Consider the following 26,847-nt stretch of genomic DNA (forward strand, 5'->3'; position numbering starts at 1 on the left):
GGAAGCAGAAGCTACAACGGAGGGGGAACAAGGGTGGGGAATTCTGGATTTAACGCCAGAGGAAGAGCAGGGCTTGGGCTAAGTGAAGTGAAAAGAAGTATGAAGTCCCAGAAATCAATTCCAGTGCAGGTAGATCTTTATGTGAATAACAGATTAAAATGTGTAAAATAGCATTCCAAGTAGCCTAATTACATACACTACCTTTCACTGTTTGTTTCCCCTGATTTTAAAAGTAATGTAATTTAAGGTAAAAAATACAGAAAAGAGTAACAAAGAAAATAATCTCACCACCTAGTGATAACCACTATTAATATGTTGGTGTGTTTCCTTCTGGTCTTTTATGTGTATGTACACAATATAAATTTTAAAGGGATGATACTATATAAGATTTTTGCTAATCTGCTTTTTTCACTGGGCACCATATCATGAAATTTTTTTCTTCTCAGTCAATACTGATTCTTGCCATCATTTTTAATGACTGCATGATGTTTGATCATACAGATGTACTATTTTTTTATTTAACAATCCTTTATCATTAGATATTTAAATCATGTCTATTTTTAACTATTATACACATACTTCTTTGAACCTCCTGGCACATACATCCTTGCATATCTGTCCAATTATTTCCTTCAGGTAAATTCCCAAAAGTGGAGGTGCTAGGTCAAAGTGTGCTATACATATTGACGTGTTGACAAATTTCTTTACCACCAGTGTCCGACGCTTGATCACCTTTTTTGGGGAGGGCCAGGATTTATTTATTTATTTATTTATTTGGCTGCACGACCCGCTGTGGCACTTGGAATCTTCGTTGCCTCGTGCGGGGTCTTTAGTTGCGGCACGCGGGCCCTTTTATTCGCGGCACGTGGGCCCTTTTACTTGTGGCATGTGGGGGTCCAGTTCCCTGACCAGGGATCGAACCTGGGCCCCCTGCTTTGGGAGCACGGAGTCTTAACCACTGGACCACCAGGGGAGTCCCCATGCTTGATCACCTTTGAGTTAACAGCTTTGCACTTTTTGTATTAAGACCATGAATTCTTTAACATCAGAATTACACAAGTTTTATCCTTTGACCCCATAATTTCACTTCTGAGAAAATGTTTAAAGAAAATATCTAAATCACATACACATAAAGTACTTATGTAGACAGATTGATTGATAGGTGAATGACAGATTGTGGGGAGCAGGGGCTGTCTGAATAAAGTAGTTGTTTGGGGCAATCATCCTTGTCCCTGTGGACTGGAAAGGGCAACCTTAAGTGTGTCAAAGCCTTCTCCCCATCTTTGCTCACTGAGGGAGGAGGGGCAGGTAGTTACTCCTAGTTCCTTGGATGGTGCCACCATTGTGCCAAGGGTGGACCACCTGCTTATACCTCTTTCTCTACCCTCAGCCTCCAGAACCTCCCCTCACCTTCCTTAATGACATCAGGCCTTGGTTCATACACACCTGCCCCACCCCGTCTGTCAAAGGTCACCAGTGATATGTACCCAAATATTCTTGCAGCATTATCATGAGGCAGGATAATAATTTAAGATGATAACTGGTATGTTCTTTCCCTTCCTCAAAATCCCATTTAGTCTAAGACCACCATCCCTCCTTTGGGGTTGTGAGACTTGAGGGCACCTAGAGAAAAAGAGTCAACAAAATGTTGGCTTTGGGGAATTCTCTGGTGGTCCAGTGGTTAGGACTCAGCACTTTCACTGCCGTGGGCCCAGGTTCAATCCCTGGTCCGGGAACTAAGATCGTTCATGCCGTGTGGTGCAGCCCCCCCCCCCAAAAAAATTAGACTTTTAGGGACTTCTCTGGTGGCACAGTGATTAAGAATCCACCTGCCCATGCAGGGGACACAGGTTCAAGCCCTGGTCCCACATGCCACAGAGCAACTAAGCCTGTGCGCCACAACTACAGAGCCCGTGTGCCACAACTACTGAAGGCTGCATGCCTAGAGCCCGTGCTCCACAACAAGAGAAGCCACCGCAATGAGAAGCCCACACACCACAAGGAAGGGTAGCCCCCGCTGGCCACAACTAGAGAAAGCCCACACGCAGCAATGAAGACCCAACGCAGCCAAAAATAAATAGATAAATAAATAAATTTATTATTTAAAAAAAGACCTTATTAGAGAGGGAGGACAGGTGGAGAGTTTGAAGAGGAAACAAAACAGCAGGAACTGTGTATCTGACCCCATCTGAAGTTCAGTAAACCCCCTCTATTGATTCCTAGGCAAGGCTTAGGCAGGCAACAAATAAGCTTTATAGGCAAATCTCCCACCATTATGTGAAGACACTATGGAGTAGAAATGACAGCTTTGCATGTCTAGGCTTGGGACCAGAAACAGCTTCTCCCAGCTTCTACACCCTACTCCTGGTAGGGGTAGGAGGTGGGGACTCCTGTCTGGGTTCGGAGAGGCCACATGGAAAGATAGGATGTGGCTGCACATCAGCAGGTTGTCAGGATAGAAGGGGAACCCTTCCCAACTCCCACTGACACACCACCACCCCTGCCCCCTTTCTATGAGCCAGACAGGGATGACTCACCTGTTACACTGGAATAGGAGGCCATCATGGGACAAAGCAGATGAAGGTCAAGGAGAGGTTGTCCCTTCCCCATTTACTCCTTGGTGACATTTGTATAACTCCCTCAGAAACAGAGAGGTGAAGAGCTAGAAAGAGCAGAAAGATTCTGATTATGACTGAGTTTACCTAGAAGTGATTATTGATTATGTTTTTTGTTCTAGAGACCTGGGGCTTAAGAAAGAAATTTAGTTCAATTATAGGAAAATAAAAAGTTATATTTTTCTGCATTTGAGGTCATGCAACTGTGAAATTTGAATCTCCTTTTTTTACAATAGTGAAAAATTGCAAAACCTGGAGTATCCAATAAAAGGGGAACAATTGAAGTGTTATGCAATCATTTAATGTTGACAAATACTGTACAATAATATAAAGATGTTTATGAAAAAAAAGATGTTTATGATATGATGTTAAGAGAAAAAGTAGGATATAAAAATGTATGTCCTGGGACTTCCCTGGTGGTGCAGTGGTTAAGAATCTGCCTGCCAATGCAGGGGACACGGGTTCGAGCCCTGGTCCAGGAAGATCCCACGTGTCACGGAGCAACTAAGCCCGTGCACCACAACTATTGAGTCTGTACTGTAGCGCCCTCAAGCCACAACTACTGAAGCCTGCACGCCTAGAACCCGTGCTCCGCAACAGGTGAAGCCACTGCAGTGAGAAGCCCACGCACTGCAAGGAAGAGTAGCCCCTGCTCGCCGCAGCTAGAGAAAGCCCACGCAACAACAGACCCAACGCAGCCAAAAATAAATTCTAAATATTAAAAATTAAAGAAAAATACTGTGCAAGCTGAAACCCATGCATAACAATCTTAATAATCAATGAGAAAAAAAATCAATGAGAAAAAGTATAACTGTTCTGTGACTTTTAAATAGCTTGGTCAAAACATTAAAAGCTCTAGGGGCTTCCCTGGTGGCGCAGTGGTTGAGAGTCCGCCTGCCGATGCAGGAGACACGGGTTTGTGCCCCAGTCCGGGAAGATCCCTCATGCCGTGGAGCGGCTGGGCCCGTGAGCCATGGCCGCTGAGCCTGTGCGTCTGGAGCCTGTGCTCCGCAACGGGAGAGGCCACAGCAGTGAGAGGCCCGCGTACCACCAAAAAAAAACAAAAACAAAAACTTGTACAGGAACAGTTCAGTACTACTCACAATAGCCAAAACATGGAAACAATCCAAATGTCCATCAGCTGATGAATGGATAAGTAAAATGTGGTATATCCATATACTGGAATATTATTCAGCCATAAAAAGGAAAGAAGTATTGATACCTGCTACAGCATGGATAAACCTTGCAAACATTACCCTGTGAAAGGTATCCAACACAAAAGGTCACATATTGTATGATTCCATTTATATGAAATGTCCAGAATAGGCAAATCCATAGAGACAGAAAGTAGATTAGTGGTTGCCTGGGGGAAGGGAGAGAGGGAGATGAGGAGTGTCTGCTTAAGGGGTATGGGGTTTCTTATGGGGGTGATGAAAATGTTCTGGTAATGGCTGCACAACATTGTGAATATGCTAAAAACTGAACTGCATACTTTAAAAAGGTCAAATAGCTTTTGTTATGTAAATTCTACTTCAATAAGGATACATTCAGTTAGAACACACAATTCGAACTGCCTTAAACAATTAAAAGAGATGTGTTTTGAGTTGAAAGTATTTAAAAATACAACCCAATGTGCATGTTTTCCTTCCACTCTTCCGGGACCTAAAATCCACTTTGCTCCAAGACCCTTGCTCACAAGCCCTGCAGAGGTGCTGGGGAGGACAGCACATGGTAGAGGTAAATAGATGTCTGAGAGCCAGACAGTTGGGGTTCGAGCTCTGGTTCCACCACTAACTTACTGCAGGACCTTCTGAAGAATTCTTAATCGAAGTCTTAGTTTCTTCATCACTAGGGCAATAACAGTCCCCATCTTATCCGGTGGTTGTGAAGATTAGAGGAGAGAACGTCTTTGAAGCCCCAGGCACAGTGCCTGGCCCATAATAAACACTTAGATCAGCCGTTTAATATTAGTATTGGACAACCCCCTGAACACGGATGTTTGGGAACGCCCCTCCAGCTCCCAGACTGAGCGATATTATTAAGCCTAATGAAGCAGAGCGGGTAGGAGAGGATTTCAGGGAAAAGCATTATTAACGCATCTTCTTTGAGCGCTCACTCGGTTGCAGGTTCTAAGGCCCTTCCGCGCGTGAGCTCGGCTCCCTACCCACCTCGCCTGTGGCCCCGGCCCCGTCCCAGGAAGAGATGAGCCGGGGACCAGGGATGCGGGCGGCCGCGGCCACGTCCCAGCTGCAGGGAGGAGGCCGGCGCGGTGCTGAGAGTCGGGGCAGTGGTCTGCGGCTTCAGCCGGATCCCGGCCCGGGGAGAAGCAGCAGCCCGCGCCCGGAGCAGCGCGGAGATGCCGGCGAGGAAGGCCGCCCTGAAGGGCCCGAGGGAGGCGGGGACCGAAACGACCAGGGACTGAGGGGGCGGGAATCAGGGGATGGGAGGGCGCGGGGGCGAAGGGTGCAGGGACCCGGGGGCGTGGGAGGCGGGGGGGCCTTAGGAACCTGGGACCTGAAGGAAGGCGGGGGTGGGCTAGGGGGTCGCGGGAACCAAAGGGGCGTCGGAATCCGCCCGGCGCCGCCCCCACGAAACGCCCTTGACCGTGCTCTGCGCCCTTCCCCTTACAGCCCACATTCTGGGCTCCGCGCTAACCCTCCCTGTTCACAGGGCTGTGGTTACTCACTTTGTATCCTCCACTACTCTGAGCTTGTTTTCGAAGTTGCTTTTATTTCGTTTTAAACAGTGGACACAGGATCCAAACTGTGTCCCTCTACTGGGCTCCAGCAGAGACCTCTGGGCTCCTTGAGAGCAGGGCTGGTCTTTTATCTCTACATCCCCAGTGCCTGGCACATGGTAGCCTCTCGGTAGATGGTGGGTGAATACATAATGAATGGTTGTGTGACTGAACTGCCTTTCTTGGGACCCAGATCGCACCCCTGGGCCTCTAGAAGCTGAAGTGGAGGGACGGGGCGGGGGGGGGGGGGAGCGGAGGCTGGCTCAGGAATACTAATATTTACTACAGTCCCTCTGTGAACGTGTTGGTGGACAATGTCAGAACACGCTCATTGCTCTTCCCTCTTCTGAGCCTCACACTATCCTTGGGAAGTAGATGTGGCTAATGCTGTTCTCATTTCACCGGTGAGAAAACAGGTTCAGAGCTAGAACCTGTAGAACCCAGCCCTGCCTGCTTTCTGAGGCCAGCCTTCCTGGAACTCCTGCACCAGGCTTGTAGCTACTGATGGCAGGAGGGCTGGCATTTCTCCTGCTTTTCCTTTTTCCCGCTGCAGTATTCAGGGCTACAGGGTGCAAAGGGAGTGCCCTGGACTGGTGATTATAGTCAATAGCGGGTGAAATGTTGGTAAAGGTATTGAAATAGAGAGAGCAATGTTGTTTAATACCAGTCCAAGTTTGATTCAATGCCAACCCTTTACGGGGCTGTGTACTTGGGGAGGAGTGCAGGCCGATGAATGAGACACAGGACTTGCACTCGGGGAGCCAAAACTTGGTAGGACATTAGCTTTATATATATAGGATATTCAGGAGTTCATGAGGTTTATCTAAAAAACAGCGATTCTCAACCAGATGTACACAGTATACCTGTGGAGATTTTTAAGAATACCTATGCAAAATACTGATATCAGAACCCCACCTCAGACCTACTGGGTTAGAATTTCCTGGAGTGGGATCAAAGCATGTGGAGTTTTACAAAAGCTTTCCCTGGATTCTGATGTGCACTCCTCGTTCAGACCTGTTGCTCTAATTCAAAATTGTTGTTAAAAAAAAAAAAGATATGGGGAAGCGGTCCAGTGGTTAGGACTCTGTATTTCCACTGCGGGGGGCCTGGGTTCAATCCCTGGTGGGGGAACCAAAATCCTGCAAGTCTTGCATTGCGGCCAATAATAATAATAATAATAAAAGATACAAATGAACTTATATACAAAACAAATTAGACCCACAGACATAGAAAACAAACTTAGGGTTACCAAGGGGGAAAGAAGAGGGAGGGATAAACTAGGAGTTTGGGATTAACATATACACACTACTATATGTAAAGTTTATAATCCACAAGGACCTACTGTATAGCACAGAGAACTGTACTCGATGTTCTGTAATAAACTGTAAGGTAGAAGAATCTGAAAAAGAATATATATATAGATGTATGTATAACTGAATCACTTTGCTGTACATTTGAAACTAGCACAACATTGTATATCAACTGTACTTCAATAAAAAATAAAAATAAAAAAGAGAGAAAAAAACTCTCTCAACCAGAGAAAAAAACATAAACAAAATTGTTGTTAAGTGTGGACCAGTAAGAGAAACACACAAATAGCTATAACGGGGAAAACTGAGGTGAGCACTTCATAAAGTGACAAACCAAGTACTTTGGAGTTTAAAAGGAGGGAGAAGTCACATCTGCATGGAGGAATCAGGATAAAGGGGCAATCTGCGATGGGATATAAAGTATGTGTAGGATATGGACCAGCAGAAATTGTGGGAAGGAGAAGAGGAGGACATTTCAGGAAGAGGGAGGACATTTCAGCTTGAGCAAAAGAAAGGAAGAAAAGAACATGAAGTGTGTTCAGGGACCAGGTCATAGTGAATTCAGCTGGATGGTGGGTAGACATGGGAGGAAAAGGAAGAGTGGGACTCTGTTGTGAATTTCTTTTTTTTTTTTTTTTTTTTTTTCGGTATGCGGGCCTCTCACTGTTGTGGCCTCTCCCGTTGCGGAGCACAGGCTCCGGACGCGCAGGCCCAGCGGCCATGGCTCACGGGCTTAGTTGCTCCGCGGCATGTGGGATCTTCCCGGACCAGGGCACGAACCCGTGTCTCCTGCATCGGCAGGCGGACTCTCAACCACTGCGCCACCAGGGAAGCCCTGTTGTGAATTTCTTGTATGCTGAGGTGAAGTCTTATTAAATATAAATGGAAGAGTTAATATTGTAGAGATGCCAATCCTCTCAAAATTGATCTATCTATTTAATGTAATACCAATAAAAAAAAATCCCAAAAGGATTTTTGTATAAAACTTAATAAAATGGTTCTGGAGTTTAGTTGGAAGCATAAACATGTGAGAAGAGTCAGGCAACGGAAAGCTACAATAATAAAAACAAATGTGTACATGTGTAGAAATAGGCAGACAGATCAACGTGACAAGTCTAGAAGTAAGCCCAAGCATATGTGGGAACTACATAATTGTCCAAGAGGACAATTCAAATCAGTGAGTTAAAAATTGTATTCAGATGAAATATTGTGAATTAAGTCACAAAAAGATATACTGTATGATTCCACGTATATAAGCTATCTGAAATAGTCAAATTCATAGAAACAGAAAGTAGAACAGTGGTTACCAGGGCCTGGGGGAGGGGAAAAGGAGATGCTGTTTAATGGATATAGGATTTTCATTTTGTAAGTTGAAAAAGTTCCAAAGATCTGCTTCACAACAATGCTCAATGTTAACACTACTAAACTGTACACTTAAAATACTTAAGATGGTAAATTTTATGTTATGTGTATTTAACCACACACACAAAAATTTTTATGTGTGTGGTTAGATACATAACATCCAGCTAGCCATTTGGAAAAGATCCATACCACAGTAAATTCTAGATAGATTAATGACAGCAATTGCATAGACTTCCCCATCGGCCCAGTGGTGAAAACTCTGCACTTCCACTGCAGTGGGCATGGGTCCAATACCTGATCGGGGAACTACGATCCCACATGCGGCACCGCATGGCCAAAAGAAAAGCAATTGTGAATATTTAAAGAAAAATTAACACCAATCCTCTTCCAGCTCTTCCAAAAAATTGAAGGGGAGGGAATACTTCCAAACTCATTCTATGAGGCCAGCATTACCCTAATACCACAACAAGACAAAGATACCATAGTAAAAGAAAAGTACAGATCCCTTGTGAACACTGATGTAAAAATCTTCAACAAAATACTAGCAAACTGAATTCAATAGTATATTAAAAAGATTATACACAATGACCAAGTGGGTCTATTCTTGGAATGCAAGGATGGTTTAACATACAAAAGTCAAGCAAATAATACTCCACATTAACAGAATGAAGGGAAAACAACCGCATGATCTTCTCAATTGATGAGGAAAAAGCATTTGACAGGGTTTAGCACAATTTCTTGATAAAAACATTCAACATACTAGGAACAGAAGCAAATTACCTCAACATAATAAAGGCTATATATGAAAAACCCACAGCTAATGTCATTTTCAGTGGTGAAAGACCAAAAGCTTTTTCTTTAAGATTAGCAACAAGACAAGGATGCTTGCTTTTGCCACTTCTATTCAACATCATATTGGAAGTTCTAGCTAGAACCATTAGGCAAGAAAAATAAATAAAAAGCATCCACATTGGAAAGAAAATGTAAAATGATCTCTGTTCACAGATGACATGATCGTATACGTAGAAAACCCTAAAGAATCCACAAAACACACATACACACACACAAACCCACAAAAAAACCTGTTTAAAACTAAAAAATTCAGCAGTTACAGGATGCAAAATCAATCCACGAAAATCAGTTGCATTTCTAGAGACTAACAATGAACAATCCAAAAAGGAAATTTAGAAAAAAACTCCAGAGACTTCCGTGGTGGTCCAGTGGTTAAGAATCCGCCCTCCAATGCAGGGGACTTGGATTCGATCCCTGGTCAGGGAACTAAGATCCCACATGCCATGGGGCAACTAAGCCCACGCGCTGCAACTTCTGAGCCCGGGCACTCTGTAGCCCACCCGCCACAAATAGAGAGAAGCCCGCCCAGGGCAATGAAGAGTCCGCTCGCCACAATGAAAGATCCAGCATACCGCAACTAAGACCTAAGGTAGCCAAATAAATAAATTAATTTTAAAAAACAATTTTAAAAAACCCCTCCATTTACAATAGTATCAAAGAGAATAAAATACTTATGAATAAACATAATGAAGGAGGCTCTATTCGTTTGCTAAGGCTGCCATAAAAAAATACCATTGGGCTTCCCTGGTGGTGCAGTGGTTGAGAGTCTACCTGCTAATGCAGGGGACACGGGTTCGTGCCCCGGACTGGGAAGATCCCACATGCCGCAGAGCGGCTGGGCCCGTGAGCCATGGCCGCTGAGCCTGCGCGTCTGGAGCCTGTGCTCCGCAACAGGAGAGGCCATAACAGTGAGAGACCCGCGTAGCGCAAAAAAAAAAAACAAAAACCATTGACTACGTGGCTTAAACGACAGAGATTTATTTTTTCACACTTCTGAAGGCTAGAAGTCCAAGATCAAGCTGTCAACAGTTTTGGTTTCTTCTGAGGCCTCTTTCTTTTGCTCACAGATGGCGTTCTTTCTGTGTCCTTTCATGGTCCCTCTGTCTGCATTACCTGTGACCTAATCTCCTTGCCTTATAAGGACACCAGTCACATTGGATTAGGATCTACCCTAACAACTTCACTTGGTGTAGCTTTTTTTTTTTTTTTAATTTTTATTTTGGCTGCACCGCGTGGCTTGCGGCATCTTAGTTCCCCCGACCAGGGATTGAACCCAGGGTCACGGCAGTGAAAGCACTGAGTCCTAACCACTGGACTGCCAGGGAATTCCCTGGTGTGGCCTTTTAAAATTCATTCAGTTTGGTACACAGTAAACTCTTTCAATATGAAGGCTTGTATCTTTCTCAGATTTAGGACATTTTCTTCCATTATTCTTTTATTCTCTCTGTTATCACCTTCTGGAACTCCTACTAAACAGAGTTGGAGCTTCCGGATATAGCTTCTAAATCTCTTATCTCATATTATCCAACTTTATTAAAAAAATTTATTTATTTATTTGTTTGTTTTGGCTGTTGGGTCTTTGTTGCTGTGCTCTGGCCCTCTCTAGCTGGGGCGAGCACGGGCTACTCTTCTTTGTGGTACACAGGCCTCTCACTATCACGGCCTCTCCTGCTGCAGAGCACAGGCTCCAGGAGATCAGGCTTCAGTAGTTGTGGCACATGGGCTCAGCAGTTGTGGTTCGTGGGCTCCAAAGCTCAGGCTCAGTAGCTGTGGCACACGGGCCCAGCTGCTCCGCAGCATGTGGGATCCTCCCAGGCCAGGGCTCGAACCCGTGTCCCAGCAGGCAGATTCCCAACCACAGTGCCACCAGGGAAGCCCCATATTATCCAACTTTGCTTCCCCTCCAAACTGTCTTTTCCTGCATGAGCTTTCAGGATGTGGTTTTTTTGACAAGCCTGATTTTGTCTTCTTTTCAGGTTATTTTTATTATTTAGAATCTATTTTTAAATTATACAAATGTATATCGATTCATTATCATTGTTAAACACTTAATGCAGAAAAAAATTTAAACTCTCACACCCTACCTCTATCATTCCAACTCAGTTTCCCCAAAGTAGCCACTGTTATCAGTTTAGGGTTTTTCCCTTCAGATCTTGTCCTATGGCTACATTTACATGTTTACATTTTCATATTGAAATATGTGTTTTTGCTTAAGATCAGCAACAAGACAAGGATGCTTGCTTTTGCCACTTCTATTCAACATCATATTGGAAGTTCTAGCTAGAACCATTAGGCAAGAAAAATAAAAAATAAATAAAAAGCATCCACATTGGAAAGAAAATCTATATAATAGAAAAACTATTATTTTATCTATATAAAGAAAATCTAAATAATATGTGTTTTTGCTTTATATAAATGGTTTCAAACTGAAACTACTGTCTCACAATTTCCTTTTACCTTATTCTGTATCTTGGAGATTTTCCATGCCAGCAGATATTTATTTATTCTTAACACCTACATAGCATTTATTTATTTTTAACACCTACATAGCATTTCATAATACAGATGTACCATAACTTATTTGCTCATTCCTGTACTGAGGAGTATTTACATTGTTCCTCTTTTTTTCTATTTTATAAATAATGCAAAATGAACATCTCTCTTTTTTTTTAACAATGAACATCTTTATACCTACCTCAACCTCACTGTAAATATGTATTTCTCTGGGACATAACTTAAAAATGGAATTGCTGGTTAGAAGAATATGTACACATTTATTTATTTTTCAGTATACCCTTAGTATAAGATTCAAAAGGTACAAAATCAATCATATTGAAAAGTAAGTCTCCTTCCAGTTCCTGTCTCCCAATCATCAGTTCTTCACTCCAGAAGCAATCACTGTTATCAGTTTCTTCCTCTCACGGATATTCAAAGATTGTACATTTTAGATTTTAATATATATTGCCACATGATCCTTCAAAAAAGGCAATTTATTTTTTCTGTTCCCCTCATCCACAGGTGAAGTCTATTTCCCCACTCCTTGCATTGGGTTGCCCTAGGCCTTAAGAGCTATTGTTATCAATAGCTTACTTTCTCACTCTCTTGGAATGTTGCTGCCAAGTGGATAAACCCAGTCTATCCTACTGGAGGGTGAGAAACAATGTGAAGTAGAGATAAATACTCCAGATTAGGTTCCCTAGACCAGGGTTGGCCAACAGATTCTGTAAAGGACCATATAGTATGTATTTTTAGATTTGCATGCTATATGGTCTCAGTTGCAACTATTCAACTCTGCTGTTGTATTGTGAAAGCAGCCATAAAACAATATATGAATAATAAGGTGGGAACAGACTTGGCCCACCTGCAGTTCTTTGCTGACCCTTACCCTAAACCAACCAGCCTGCCAACTGCCAGCCACGTGAGTAAGGTCATCCTAGACCATCCAAACCCCAGCACAACCTCCAGCAAATTGCAGACATCAGCTGAACCAGCCCAGACCAGAATAACTGTCCAGCACAGAACTGTAATAATGTCTGATGTTTAAAACCATTAAGTAGCACCCGGCTAGCTCAGTCGGTAGAGCATAAGACTCTTAAAACCATTAAGTTTTAGGGTGGTTTGTTACACAGCAAAAGCTAACCAACACACTTTGCCATTATTGGATACTATTAATATTTTTATTTTTATTAATCTGATATATTAAAAATGATATATTACAGTTATTTTACTATGCCTTTCTATGGTTATGAATGCATTTGAGCATTTTTTCATATATGTTCATTGATCAACTATATATGCTCTTTTATGAATTTCCTTCATATCCAGTGCTCCTTTTAACACTGAATTATTTTCTTGTTGATTTGTCATTTTTCTGAGAATATATCTTGGATTTTAACACTTTGTCTGCTATATTTATTGCAAATATTTTCTCCCTGTTTGTTGTCTATTATTGTAGCATCTTTTATTATATTGAAGTTTTAAATTTTTATATAATCAAATTTAGCAAATATTTCCTTTATGGTTTTTGAGTTTTGTGTCTTCAGAAGGCCCTCCCTATTCTAAGCTTATAAAAGCATTCTCCTATATTCTTCTAACACTTCTATAGTTGATTTCATTGGTTTTTAATACTTGTTCTGTTTATTATCCATATAAGATTTATATGTGATGTCATCTTAATTTTTTTCCAAGGGGAAAACATAATTACTAGCTATCCTTGCACACTTTGTTTTACAGATAAATTTCAAAATCATCTGCATTTTTCCATATAAAAATCTCTTGGCATATTGTTATTTCTATTTGTTTCCTATTTTTTCAGAATGTCTTCAAATTTTCTGGTCTGTCAATGGCACTACTTCTGGGTTTTTACTCCTATTTGGAATTTATATTTTTTTAATTAATGTCTTGTTACGTGGGACCTGGAACAGGAGTGAAAGTAGTCAGATGTACATTCAGATCCAGCTCTTCCACCAGCTATTAAATTTTGAAATTTACTTTTCAGATTCTTGAAAGAATTCAGCGTTATTTATAATAATGAAAAATATGGTGTCCTAAGTGTAAACATCACTTGAGTAGCTCTGTTATATAAATGTAGGCTGAGAAATAGTCATTTTTCTGAGATTAAGGTGTAGCTTTTGTGACTTAATTAAGGGAGCCATTAGAAATCTGATATATTAACTTGGTCCTTAAGCAGGAGCTGGATGAATTTACATAAGGAGGCTAGTATCTTCTGGGCTAGAAGGAACTGATACTCGATCATTGCTCCCTGAGACATGAAGCTAGACAGACCTGTGGATGTTGACTGCCTGGCCCTGGCCAGAACAGTACCAGGGAAGAGCAACATGGTCTTTGAAATAAGTAACTTCAGCAAAGTGGGAATCCAGGCCCTCAAGAGTTGAGTTCAGCACAATAGGTGGCTGATGCTAAAAGCAGCTCTGGTAGGAGCTATGCAACATATCAGAATTAGCAGCATTACCTGCTGAATGTGCAGTATCAATTTCCTACTACAAAGAGGCAACAAGAAGCAAAGTTTGTAACTGACTAATTGGACACCTATACTGTCCTTGCTGAGTGTGGAAGTTGGACAGACTTCTACCAGATTAAATCCTGGGGATTTGACAGTACGTCAGAGATATAAGCCCTAAGAGGCAGATGTTGAATATCTTATTAATCTATTTTGTGAAGTCTCTAGACAATTTCATTTTATGTAAAAAAAATTTTTTTAAGGAGATGTATTTATCATTATACCACAGTTTTGGGAGCAGGCCAACCTATGTCCATCCACAGGGAAATGAGTTTAAAAAATCTGTGGCACATCCATGCAATGGAATACTATGCACTTATTACAAAGAATGGTATAGAACTATATTAACTGAAGTAGGAGAACCCCCAAGACTTGCATTTTGCGTGTGTGTGTGTATATATATATATATATATATATATATATATATATATATATATATAATGCTATTACTACAAAAATTATTTAGTTATATATCCTTATGAATATATACAGGTCTAGAAGTAAGGTTATCAAACTTTGATGGTGATTGACTCTAGGGGGTGAGAGGTTAGATAATTTTTGCTTTCTCTTTCATATTTTCCTATATTATTTAAATTTCTTACAAATTTTCTATAATGAACATGTTTTATCTTTATGAAATAATTTTCTAAAAATGGAAACTGACCACAGAAGTCATCAGGAATAATAATAATAATAGCTTACTATGAGCCAGAAACTACACTAAGTGTTTTACACACATTATCTGATTTACTTCTCACAGCAACCCTATGAGAGAGATTTGCATATTGAACAAAGCAAGGCTTGAATAGTTTAAGTAAATTGCCCATAATCAAAAGGTTAGAAAGTGGTAGGAGGAGGATTAAAGCCCAAATTCCCTGGCTGTAGAGCTATGGTCTCTCTGGTTTGACCCACAGAGGAAATGGAGCTGTTTGGAGCTAACAGAAATTCACCAGCATTTTACATACAATCCACTTTCAACTTTACCAGCCTTAACTTCAAGGCCATTTTCTCTTTTTACCTTTCCAGAAGTAAGCACTAAATTCTGTAAAAATAAAAAGACACTACCAATTAAAGACATAAAACTTTCCGTAGTATTCTATTGGGGGTCCCAGTGAACCATGCCTTCCAGTACTGGAAGGTACCTTGGCATAGGCCTCTACTCTTGAATTTGGGCTGGCCCTTTGACTTGCTTTAACCAACAGAATATGGTGAAAGCACCAGTCCTGAGGCTAAGCCTTAAGAAAGCGTACCAACTTCCACTTTTGTCGTTTTGGGAGTCCTAATCCAACGTGTAAGAAATATGGCTTCTCTGCTGAAGAATTATGTAGAAAGGTCACATGGAGAGGGAGAGAATTTGAGACAACACGAAGAGAGAGGCCCAGTCATTCCCGCGGAACCAGCCCCCAGCTGATGCTACGACCTACAGCAAGGCTAGCAGGATGGCGGGCTTAATCCCAGCCCAGATTTCACAGCGAGCAAATAATATGGTTGTTGTTTTAAGCTATACATTTGGGGTGGTGGTTAAACAACAGATAATTAAAATACCTCCTCACCTCTTCTGGAGTGACAACTGGTACACTCAGTTCTGCATAAAGCTGAAGTCTCCATCCCTATCTCTTAACTGTATTACAACAGTTTGCCAGAAGCTTTCACATTAATTGCTAGGACATAGGGAAGCTTTTTTAAAGGAAAGAGGTACTAGGTAGGGGTCCAGAGGTTCAGCCTTTAGCCCTAGTTTTGTTACTTATTGTATGCCTTTTGAAAGTCATTTACCTTTTGGTCTCAATTGTACAACGGGGAACTAATATTCACACTACTTACCAGAGGAGAGTAAAAATTAGTATAACCGAGTTGAGAAGAAAGATGGAAAGCATTTAACATTGCTTCCAGCTCAAGAGGCAGGTGAGGAAATACGTGGATTTGATGTCATCTGGATGTAAGATATTGAACAAACGACTTCATATTTCTGATCCCCAGTTCTTTGTCTGTAAATGAGACTACCCTTCCTCACCTCACAGGTTTATCTGTGATGATCAAGTGAGACATCACACGAGAGACCTGTTGCAGAATAAACGGTAATTGCCGCCGTGTAATCCAAAAACACCCCTCCCCCCCTTCCCCGCGCAGCCATCCTTATATTCTTCGCCCAAACCCAGAGAATGTGATTTAGTAAATCTGGAGTGGGACACAGAAGGCTACATATTTTTTTAATCTACATTTTAAAAAAACAATATCCCTACCAGATTTAAAACCAGGCGTCCTAACCCAAAGGACTCTGCTTGCTAACAGGCCCCCTCCCGCTGACAGAAGGAGCCGCGAAGTCCAGGTCTCGCGACAGTTTCTTCCTTCTTCAGAATCTGCAGCAGGTCGCGCGAGAATAGCTCGTCCAATCACGAGCCTGAATGGAGGCCCAAGATGGCGGCGCACTGGCAGCGTAACATTTGCGTTTTTAGGATCTTCGGGCCGCTGGTGGCTTAAGACTCTGGGGTTGTAGAGGCCCACACTAGACTAGTCGTCTGGAAGGAACTTAGACCTCAGAGGTGAGTCACTTAATATCTCTCACGCGGGTTGCGAGTTCACCCAACCTGTGTATCACCTAGGTTCCACATTCTCCTGTTCTGGGCCTGTGAGGTGTTGGTTTCGGGGTCTAGGGAGAGAAACCAGATGGTGTGTGTGTACATGTGCGTGCGCGTGCGGGGGTATATGTGTGTTGGGGTGGGTAGGAGAAGTTGGCAGATAGAGTGGCGACTAGTACTGAAGTAGGAAAGACCGGCGGGGCGGAGGAGGTTTAGAGAGATCCAAAACTGAGGCGGGAAGATAGTCTGAGTGGGTAATATGAGGGCGTGGAAAGAGTGGAAGAGATGGAGAACTGGCAGTGGTCGAACTAGTGGAAAAAGTCGGATTTTTGAGGGGAGGAGACGAGAGAAAACGGAGATTAGCATTGAAGTGGTAGGGGTTTGTGCAGAAGGAATTCAGAGTTCTGAAAGCGGAATTTAGATTATTTTACAGACTTATATATTAAGACACATGTTAGTTGAAGAGGATTATTAAGGGTCAGGAGAAACCAAGGAAACAGAAGCGTGGAAATGGGAAAGATCAAAGAAAGTCGAAGCAAAAGCTTAAGTGAAGGTCTACTACTTTGGCTTTCTGGACTGACTCGGGTAACCAGAAGAAAAAGGTCCAGCCCTAGGCCTGAGCCTTTTAGAGACTTAAGATGGGGACGGGTTATCAAGAGTGAGGGTGCTGTGTTTCAGTGTCCTGGACAGTGTAAAGAGTTCCATCGTGCTTTCAATCAAAAAACACTTACTGTGTGCCTGCTCTCCAGGCCTTACTTTAGGCTCTGGGATATCGCAGTGAATAATAAGATACACAAAATATTTTCCCTCATGAAGCTTACTGGCAGGGCAGATTTAAAAAAAAAATAAGTAAAATATATGCAATGTCAGATGGGTAAGTTTTATGTAGAAGATTGAAGCTACTAAGAGAGACATAGAGTGTGTTCACTCACTGCTTATTTAAATGGAGGTACTCAGGAAAGACATCAATGAGGAAGTGACATTTGTTTTGGTTTTTTTGTTTGTTTTGCGGTACGCGAGCCTCTCCCGTCGCAGAGCACAGGCTCCGGACGTTCAGGCCCAGTGGCCATGGCCCAGCCATGGCCCAGTGGCACAAGCCCAGCCACTCCGCGGCATGTGGGATCTTCCCGGTCCGGGGCACGAACCCGTGTCCCCTGCATTGGCAGGCGGACTCTCAACCACTGCGCCACCAGGGAAGCCCCAGGAAGTGACATTTGATCAAAGACCTGAATAAGGTGTGAGGGTACCTTGTATGTATGTATTTCTGAGGGAATAACAGTTCATGCAGACCAAACAGCCGTGAGATAGGAGTATGCCAGTCTTGCTAGAGAAACAGCAAGGAGGCCAATGTGGCCAGAGCAGAGTGAGCCAGGAAGAGAAAAGTAGATTAGGTTAGAGAGAAGTGAGGAGTGACAATGCTGATGCTAGGTAAGCGCTGATGCTCAGTTAAACTCTGAGGAATGGGATAGATTTAGCTAAGAACCCATCACCTGGAGCTTGGTTAGCAGAGAAGTGGCTTTATTGACTCATTGTGCATCTGTTCTGACCAGAAGGGTTGAATAATGAAGGAAATGAATCTATCATATTTGTAATTTAATTTGTCCATGTGTGTTCAGAGTGTTATGTGTGTGCACTGACATCAGGGTACACGCATGACGCTCTGAACAGGGAGGAGAAGGTGGCAACAAATGAGTTTAGAGGGGTAGATTATGTGTGCCTTGTTAATTATTTTGGACTATATCAGCCTAAAAGCTTTAGGAAGTCACTGAAGGGATTTACCAAGGAATGTTCAGTTTTGTATTGGGGTGGGAGGAGGGGGATGTTGTTGCTGGGGTGAAGTGGATTGCTGGGGCAAGAGTGGTTAGAGAGGGCTTACCTGGTGGCACAGTGGTTAAGAATCCACCTGCCAATGCAGGGGACACGGGGTCAAGCCCTGGTCCGGGAAGATCCCACATGCCGCGGAGCAGCTAACCCCGTGCGCCACAACTATCGAGCCTGCGCTCTAGAGCCCGTGAGCCACAACTACTGGAGCCTGTGTGCCTAGAGCTCAAGCTCCGCAACAAGAGAAGCCACCACAATGAGAAGCCCACGCACTGCAACGAAGAGTGGCCCCCGCTCACTGCAAGTAGAGAAAGCCCACGTGCGGCAACAAAGACCCAACGCCGCCAATAAAAAGAGTGGTTAGAGAGACATCAGTTAGAGGCTATTGTAGTCATCCAAGAAAGAGATGATTATGGTCTGTGGCCTAAAGATATGGAGTTATGAAGGGCGAAAAATGGATAGGGTCAAGAAATAATTAGGAGATAGAGAATATTCAGGACATGGTGTGTTTGGAATCAGGGAGGCAGGGTGGAAAAGGTGCTAAAGATTTCTCTCTTTTGTGCCACAAGGAAGATAGTGGTATCATTCAGCAAAATAGTGAAGATTAGAAGAGGACCAGTTTGGGGTGGGTAGAAATGATTTAATTTTGGACATGTTGTGCATGAAGTACTTTTGAGCCTTTCAAGTGAGTAGTCTGGTGGGCAGTTAGATGCATGATTTGGAACATCTCAACAATTATTATTTGAACATGGTTGTTAAACTTCCAGTGTGGAAAGCTGTCAAAAACCTTCTGAGTATTAACAGATTTATTACCATGTAAAGTTACATCTCTAACAAAGCCTGTAAAGGAACAGTATTTACTGCTAAGAGACTTTACAATAGCGGATATGACTGAACTGGGGAGATTAGGGAAGGAAAGACCTTCCTGAAGAAGAAATTCTTGAACTCTGGTAGTAAGGATGAGTAGGAATTCATCAGGTGAAGAGGGGGAGGAAAGAACATTATAGACAAAAAGAGTAACCTGGGTAAAGACCCAGTTGCCAGAGTGGAGGGAAAGAAAGAAGAGCAATGGGTGAGACTTAAGCTGATGGTGAAAAAGTAGGTAAGGCCACACCATGCTGGGTCTTATATGTATGCTGAAGTAATGTAAAATTTTGAGCAAGTGGGCATGCAAGGAGGACACAGTGAAATTTGCATTTAGAAATGATCACTGCAAGGTGGAAAAAGGAGTGGAGAGAAGAAGTGTAGGCTCATGCAGACCAAATAAGAGGCTGTCTGGGCTTCCCTGGTGGCGCAGTGGTTAAGAATCCACCTGCCAATGCAGGGGACACGGGTTTGAGCCCTGGTCCGGGAAGATCCCACATGCTGCCGAGCAGCTAAGCCCGTGCACCACAACTGCTGAGCCGGCGTGCCACAACTATTGAAGCCCACGCGCTCTAGGGCCTGTGCTCCGCAACAAGAGAAGCCACCACAGTGAGAAGCCTGCGCACTGCAATGAAGAGTAGCCCCTGCTCGCCATACCTAGAGAAAGCCCACGTGCAGCAATGAAGACCCAACTCAGCCAAAAATAAATAAAATAAATAATTTTTTTTTAAAAAAGAGGCTGTTGTAGCAGTCTAGGCAACTCGTATTGGGCTGCTGTTGGTGGACATAGGGGAAAATAGATGGATTTGAGAGGTATTTAGCTGGTAAAATTCACATAGCTTGATTTCTTGGAATACAAGAGAGATAGAGAACTATCAGGTGACTCAGGATTCTGACTTACACAATACCATTTAGATGAATGCACATTATGAAAAAAATGGAAAATGCAGAATGATATAAAGAAGAAAATAAAGATCACCATCGAGAGATACACACTAAAATATTTTTTAAATTACCAGCTGCTTAGAGATTTACTCAACCACTGTAATGGGTTTTTTCTGGTTTTTATTTCTTGCTATAAGTGTGTTAACTTTTTTCCTCTTTGTATTCTCAAGGAAAACAAAATTGCTATGTTTGTTTTCATTTGGTTTTAGCTACCTGGAAATGACAAGACTGAAATTTATAAAAGAAGTTGGAATAGAAGATGTTTTTTGGTAGAGTTTGAAATCAGGAAGTTAAAAAAAAAAGATTTTTTTTAAACTTTAGTGACTTTATGGTGCACTACCAAAGAGTCAGTCCATGCAAGACCACTGTAAACCTCTGACTACAATATTCTTGGCTGTAGATTATGTTGCCTTCTGCCACTTTGATGCATTTAAAGGAATAGTTTCCAATTTTCTTCCCTTGATTTAAAAGAAAAAGATTCATCGTATGTTGCATACATTTTTAAAAATTGTGGTAAAATACACATAACATAAAATTTTAAATTTTAACCATTTTTAGGTATACCATTCAGTGGCTTTAGGTATATTCACAGTGTTGTGCAACCATCACTACTATCCATTTCTAGAAGTTTTTCATCATCCTAAATAGAAGCCATGTACCATTAAACAGGAATTCACCATTCCACCCTCCTCCCAACCCCTACTAACTTCTTGTTTACTCTCTGTACGAATTTACCTATTGTTGGCACTTCATATAAGTGGAATAATACAGTATTTGTGCTATAGTGTGTGGCTTATTTCCCTTAGCATAATGTTTTCCCTTTAAGGTTCGTACATGTTGTAGCATGTGTCAGAATTTCATCCCTTTTAAGGCTGAATAATATTCCATTGTATGTATATCCCACATTTTGTTTATTTATCTGCTTGTGGACACTTGGGGTTGCTTCTACCTTTTGACTATTGTGAATAATGCTGCTGTGAACATTGTAAGTATCTGTTTGAATCTCTGCTTTCAGTTCTTTTGTATCTATACCTAGGAGTGGAATTGTTGGGTCATATGGTAATGTTTAACTTTTTAAAGAACCACCAAACTTTTCCACAGCAGTCATACCATCTTCATTCCCACCTGCAATGCCTGAGGGCTCCAGTTTCTTTACATACTCACCAATACTTGTTATTTTCTTTCTTCCTTCCTTCCTTCCTTCCTTCCTTCCTTCCTTCCTTCCTTCCTCCCTCCCTCCCTCCCTCCCTCCCTCCCTCCCTCCCTCCCTCCCTTCCTTCCTTCCTTTCTTTTTTTAATAATAGCCATCCTAATGGGTATGAAATGATATCTTATTGTGGTTTTGACTTGCATTTCCATAATGACTAATGATGTTGAGCATCTTTTCATGTGCTTATTTGTTGTTGCACATTTTCAAAATATAACTTCTTTTTTTCTCACTTGGTTGGCAAAGATGTATTGGCTGTAACTGTTGACTTGGCAACCACAGCTTTTCCTGTTGACTTTTTTAAACTAAATATGCGATCCCCCCCCCACCCTTTTTTTCTTTTTAAAGATGGCTCTGAGTAAATCAATGCATGCAAGAAATAGATACAAGGACAAACCTCCTGACTTTGCATATCTGGCTTCCAAATATCCAGATTTTCAGCAGCATGTTCAGATAAATCTGAATGGAAGAGTAAGGTAGGTAACAGATGAAGAATTCTTGATACAGTATTATTCTAGTGTAATTTGAATGGACACAGCATAGTGGAAAGCGTACTGGACTGATAGTAGACTTGAATACTAATTCTAGACATTTCCTTAAACTTCTCATCTGACCTTGGACAAATCACTTAACCTCTCTCAGTTTTAGCGTTTTAATCTATAAAATCAGAAGATTGGACCAAATGCTTTTAAGTTTCTTTCTGGCTAAAAAAAACAGAAAAACAACAAAAAAATTATTGATGTCCAAATTATTGCTTACCCAGCAGGGATCCCAGATCCCTGCAGAAACCTTAGGATTGTACTCTAAAACTTGGTGACTGGTGAAGGTCTAAAGTCCTTATTTTAAGTGTGTGTTTATTTTGATGTGATGTAGGAAAACAATAACCAGGATATCAAAACCGATTTCACTTCATTATTACTTAAAATGTCACTAAATTTAAGTTTAAAAGTTAATTATTAAAAATTAAGAAAATAATAGTATGACGCTTCAGGAAATGGCAAGGATTATGATAGTGGTATGGTAATAACTGATGTTTGTGTTATACCCTTGAGAAGGAGATCTTTGACTGCCATCCTAAACTCTATGTGAGTTACAAAGGGGATTGGAAATTTCAAGCCTGCCTGGGGAAAATGTGGTGATGCACCTGTGGGGAGGAGGAAGAGCAAGATTTGTGGAGCAGTGGGAAGGTTGGAAATAATAGGATCAGAGGACTTGAGGCATTTTGCTGACCTCATCCTTCCTCCTGGGAGACTTCTTGTAGAACTGGAGGCCTTAGGCCAGGACTTAACCTGGGGCCCAAGGTACCCTAGAAATCCTAAAACTTAAAAAATATATATATAATACATATTTATTTACATTCATTTTTCTGGGAGATAATCCTTGGTTTTCACCAGATTCTCAGATTTGTGACCCCCACCAATACACAAAGGTTAAGTCAGATGCCCTAGAACTGTGATTTCCAAGCTTTATTGTCTATTCCACTCAGTAAAATGTTGAGCACAGCTCCGTATATGAATGATTGTGTTACTTACCATGTTACTATATTAAACACATTAGAAAACACTTCAAACTGGAAATTAAAAATATATTTAAACAAGAGTTCTAATATTTTCTTTGCATACTCTGAAGACTCATCTTTGGCACCTTACTTTGGAGATCACCCCAGAGATACTGAATTGGTATTTCTCTTTGTTTAGATCATCTCTACTATTTTTCTTAAATCTTTGTTTCATAGTTATGTATGTGGATGTTATTTATCCTACTAGCTTTAGAGCAGGTAGAGTTTTGTTATTCTTTGTTTCTTCTCTACACTTATTTTTGTACTTAATTATCTAACAAATATCTGTTGATTAACCATTTTGCTCTAAGTTCCAGGAGAGCCATAATAAACAAGCAAGACTTAGTCACTGCCATGTTTGGAGTAAACACACTAGTAGAGGAAGTGGACAAACAAACAAGCAGTTAGCCTTTCAGTATGGCAGAACCTGTGGAGTATACAGTGGAATCACACAGAAGGGAGACCTGACCCCAGCTTTGGGATTTAGAGAATGATTTGAAACAGATACGGTGTCTTAGTTGTGTTCTGAAGAATGAGTCTGAGTTAGCCAGGCAGAAAGAAGAGTGTTACAGGCAGAGGGAGTAGCGTGTGTAAAGAGCACAGGGCAGTGGGGACTGGAAAAGTTGAGCGTGCCTAGGGTGTGGTGGACAAATGACAGAAGATGAGGCTGGGAGGATGATGCTTGCGGTACTTTATAAGGGCCAGTGAGGAGTTTGGAATTTATCTTAGGGACATGTGCAGAGAGTTCTTGTGTCCTCGGAATTACTCATCCCCAGTCTTATGCACTAAAGTTTTAAAGCAGGGAAATAACATTCAGAATTGTGTTTAGACAGGTGACAGGTGTATTCTAGGAGCATTGTAGAAGATGGATTGCAGGGGGAATTAAGACTGAAAGTATAGGCAAGTAAGTAGGAAATGGTTTTAGTAATCTACATTAGACATATTGGTGGCCTAACTAGGTAGAGGGAGGAGGGATAGAGATCACTGGATGAATTTGAGAGAAATTCATGAATATAATTAGCAGGACACAGTAGAAATTAAGTATGAACCAAGTATGGTGCTTGGTATTCCAATTTAGCAAGAGATTAGGTGGTAGTGCCATTTCTGCAGTAAGGAACAAGGGGGAATGAGCTGGTTGGGGGGAAGATGATATATTTTCAGTTTGGGGCATATTGAATCTGAGAAGTCTATGTGCAATTGAAAATGGAAGTCAGAAGAGAAGGACACAGCGGTGGTGTGGGAGTGGTATTAGTGAAGGCCTTGGGTCTTTGAACTGAATACTGAAGGATGAATAGAAGGGGGGAAAGAGTTCCAAGTATAGAGAACAGAATTTTTTGAAAGGCCTGGTAAGTTTGCAGAACTGCATGTAGATGAGGATGAAGTGGATATAGAATAACAGCTTAGGGAATACTAGGAGATGAGACTGAAAGGAAAACAAAGAACAGGTCACAAAGAGCCTTTCATAGCTCTTAGCTCATGCAAAGTAGAATGGACTTGATTGCTCAGACTTTGAGGAACCAGAGGAAGATTTTTAGGATGGTTAGGATTTTTAAGATGGCTTAAGATTTATATTTTTTAAGAAAAATCACTCAGAGCTGACCAAACAGATCTGTTATCACAACATATCTGAATGGCTTAAGGGTGTCTGACAAGTAATAGACATTCAATAAATATTTGTCGAATGCATGAGAATAATTCTTCTATAAAATCTAACTATGCCATTTACAGATGGCATACCTAAAACAAAATTGCAGATAAATAAAAAATAAAGGAATGGGCAAAAATATACTAAACAAATGAGAGTTCCCTCCAAATTAAAAAAAAGTAAGATAGAAGGCAGAAAAAGCCTCAAATTAGAAAAAGAAGAGTAGTTTGTATTGACAAAAGAAATAACATTCAATGAGGACTTAAAAGACTTTTAGCATGTTGAAAAATGTAACATAAGAAATATCTTTTAAAAAGTGTTTGAAATAATTCAGAGACATTTTTTCTTTGTCTTTCCAACCAAGTAGAGAAAAATAAACAGAACAATGGCCTTAGGGACTTTCAGAGGATCAATGAATGCTTCAAAGACAGTTAGGTAAAAATACTCTTTGTGTATGTTCTTTTTCTTGGGGAGATAGGGTTTAAAATTTTAACCTATAATTTGAACTTCAGTTTTGTTTTGTTTTGTTTTGCTGGACGCGGGCCTCTCACTGTTGTGGCCTCTTCCGTTGCGAGCACAGGCTCCGGACGTACTGGCTCAGCAGCCATGGCTCACGGGCCCAGCCGTTCCGTGGCATGTGGGATCCTCCCGGACCGGGGCACAAACCCGCGTCCCCTGCATCGGCAGGCGGACTCTCAACCACTGCACCACCAGGGAAGCCCTGAACTTCAGTTTTAAAAGAGTAATTGACCCGAAAAAGGTTAAGTACTGCTGATGGAGAGCCTAAATAATATAATCAATAAGTTTGATTTAGTGATATATTTTGAACTTTTAATCTATAAATATGAATGCACATTCTTTTTTTAAAAATTGATACTGCATTCCTTTATTTTATTATTTTCTTTATTTTTTGGCTGCTACACAGCATGTGGGATCTTAGTTTCGCAACCAGGGATCAAATCTGTGCCCCCTGCATGTGAAGTGCAGAGTCTTAACCCCTGGACCTCCAGGAAGTCCCACACATTCTTTTTAAATAGCTTGCACAGGCTTATAACACTAAGAAGTGACTGAGTTGGAACTCTCTCTGGCTCAGTCTATTGCTTCCCTTATTTATTTAGAGTTAATAAGGTCAGAAGGAAAAAGAATTACAATTTTACAGATGGCTTGATTATTGTCTACCTGAAAAAACATTTGAGAATCACCTAAAAATATTCAAATGATTGCTGAATAAAACATACATATAAATATTTTTTAATGTATATAAATAAGTAGAAAATTGATAGGTTTCCAGATACTAGTTGGAAAATATAGTTGCAATAAGAGATCCCATCCACAATAACAAAGAGGAATAGGCAGAAACTTGGCAAAGAAATATGTTAAGATCTATGTGGATAAAGCAACAGAATTACCCTCAGGGGTCTAGGGGAGACAGTGAATCTAGGGACACCATGTGTTTCTGGATGGGGAGGCTCAGTATAGTTAATATATCGATTCTTCCCCAAATCAAAATCCTTCTAAGGTTTTTGGGAGAGAAAGCGACATAATGTTTCTTCTGTTCAAAGAAAAGATACTCAAAACAAATGTTATAAGTGGGTGATGGCAAGGTGAAGGGGTGTAAACTTTCCCAGATGGGTATTTAAATATATTGTGAAGTTTGAGTGATTAGCCCAGTAGTGCCACAAGAATGGGCCATCAGTTGTCTGGCACAAAGTGGCATTCAAGTCTCAACAGCATGTGCACATTAAATAAGGTGATTCCAGCCTGCATTCTACTCAGTAGTATACCTCCCAGGGGGAGTGTAGAGTGGACAGGGTGAATCTTCCTTTCTTGATCAGTCTTGACTCCTGTGTGTTTCTCATAACGTGAATATCTTACAGTGCTATGAATGATTAAAGAGCTTTTTCAGTGTTCTCATGGATTTTCACTTTATATGCTTACTTTGGAAGCTGACTCCTACGTAAGATACCACCGCACCATGTAAAGACTGTAACATAGAATAAGGACATTTCAGGTTGTTAAGGGTGGAGGCAGACAGCAATGGATTTTTAATAGATGCGTTGGAACAGCTGTGGGGAAATTGCATTAGATTCCCTTTCCTATATATTATGCAAAATAAATTATTGATGGTTTGATGATTTCATTATATTCTATTGAAGTACTAGAAGAAAATATATAGGTGGACTGTTTAACTTTCGGTGTAGGGATGGTCTTTCTGAGTAAACTCCAAGGGTAGAATTCATAAAGGAAATTTTATGGATTCAACTACATAAGAAGTAAAATCTTTTACATATCAGGAAATAGTAAAAGGTGAGAACACAGTATAAATATTTAGCTC

At 41.3% G+C, this 26,847-nt stretch overlaps 1 protein-coding gene and 1 long non-coding RNA gene across 2 annotated transcripts in view; one reads left to right on the forward strand and one right to left on the reverse strand.

The window, feature by feature from the left end:
- Positions 1-2,540: 2,540 nt before the first annotated feature.
- LOC136793192 (uncharacterized) lies at positions 2,541-16,201 on the reverse strand. The gene is made up of 3 exons (XR_010838154.1): positions 16,137-16,201; positions 15,718-15,954; positions 2,541-2,662 (listed from the first exon to the last, which is right to left on the reverse strand). It is a non-coding gene; the product is annotated as an uncharacterized lncRNA (long non-coding RNA).
- Positions 16,202-16,281: 80 nt separating this feature from the next.
- Positions 16,282-26,847, forward strand: part of METTL16 (methyltransferase 16, RNA N6-adenosine) — a 55,810-nt gene continuing 45,244 nt past the window's right edge. Inside the window, exons 1-2 of the mRNA XM_059046725.2 lie at positions 16,282-16,436; positions 21,658-21,785. Of these exons, the coding sequence (XP_058902708.1) occupies positions 21,658-21,785 (128 nt within the window). The 5' untranslated portion in view covers positions 16,282-16,436. The remainder of the gene's footprint in view (positions 16,437-21,657; positions 21,786-26,847) is intronic.

This window comes from Kogia breviceps, chromosome 19 (assembly GCF_026419965.1).
Source record: "Kogia breviceps isolate mKogBre1 chromosome 19, mKogBre1 haplotype 1, whole genome shotgun sequence".
NCBI lineage: Eukaryota > Metazoa > Chordata > Mammalia > Artiodactyla > Physeteridae > Kogia > Kogia breviceps.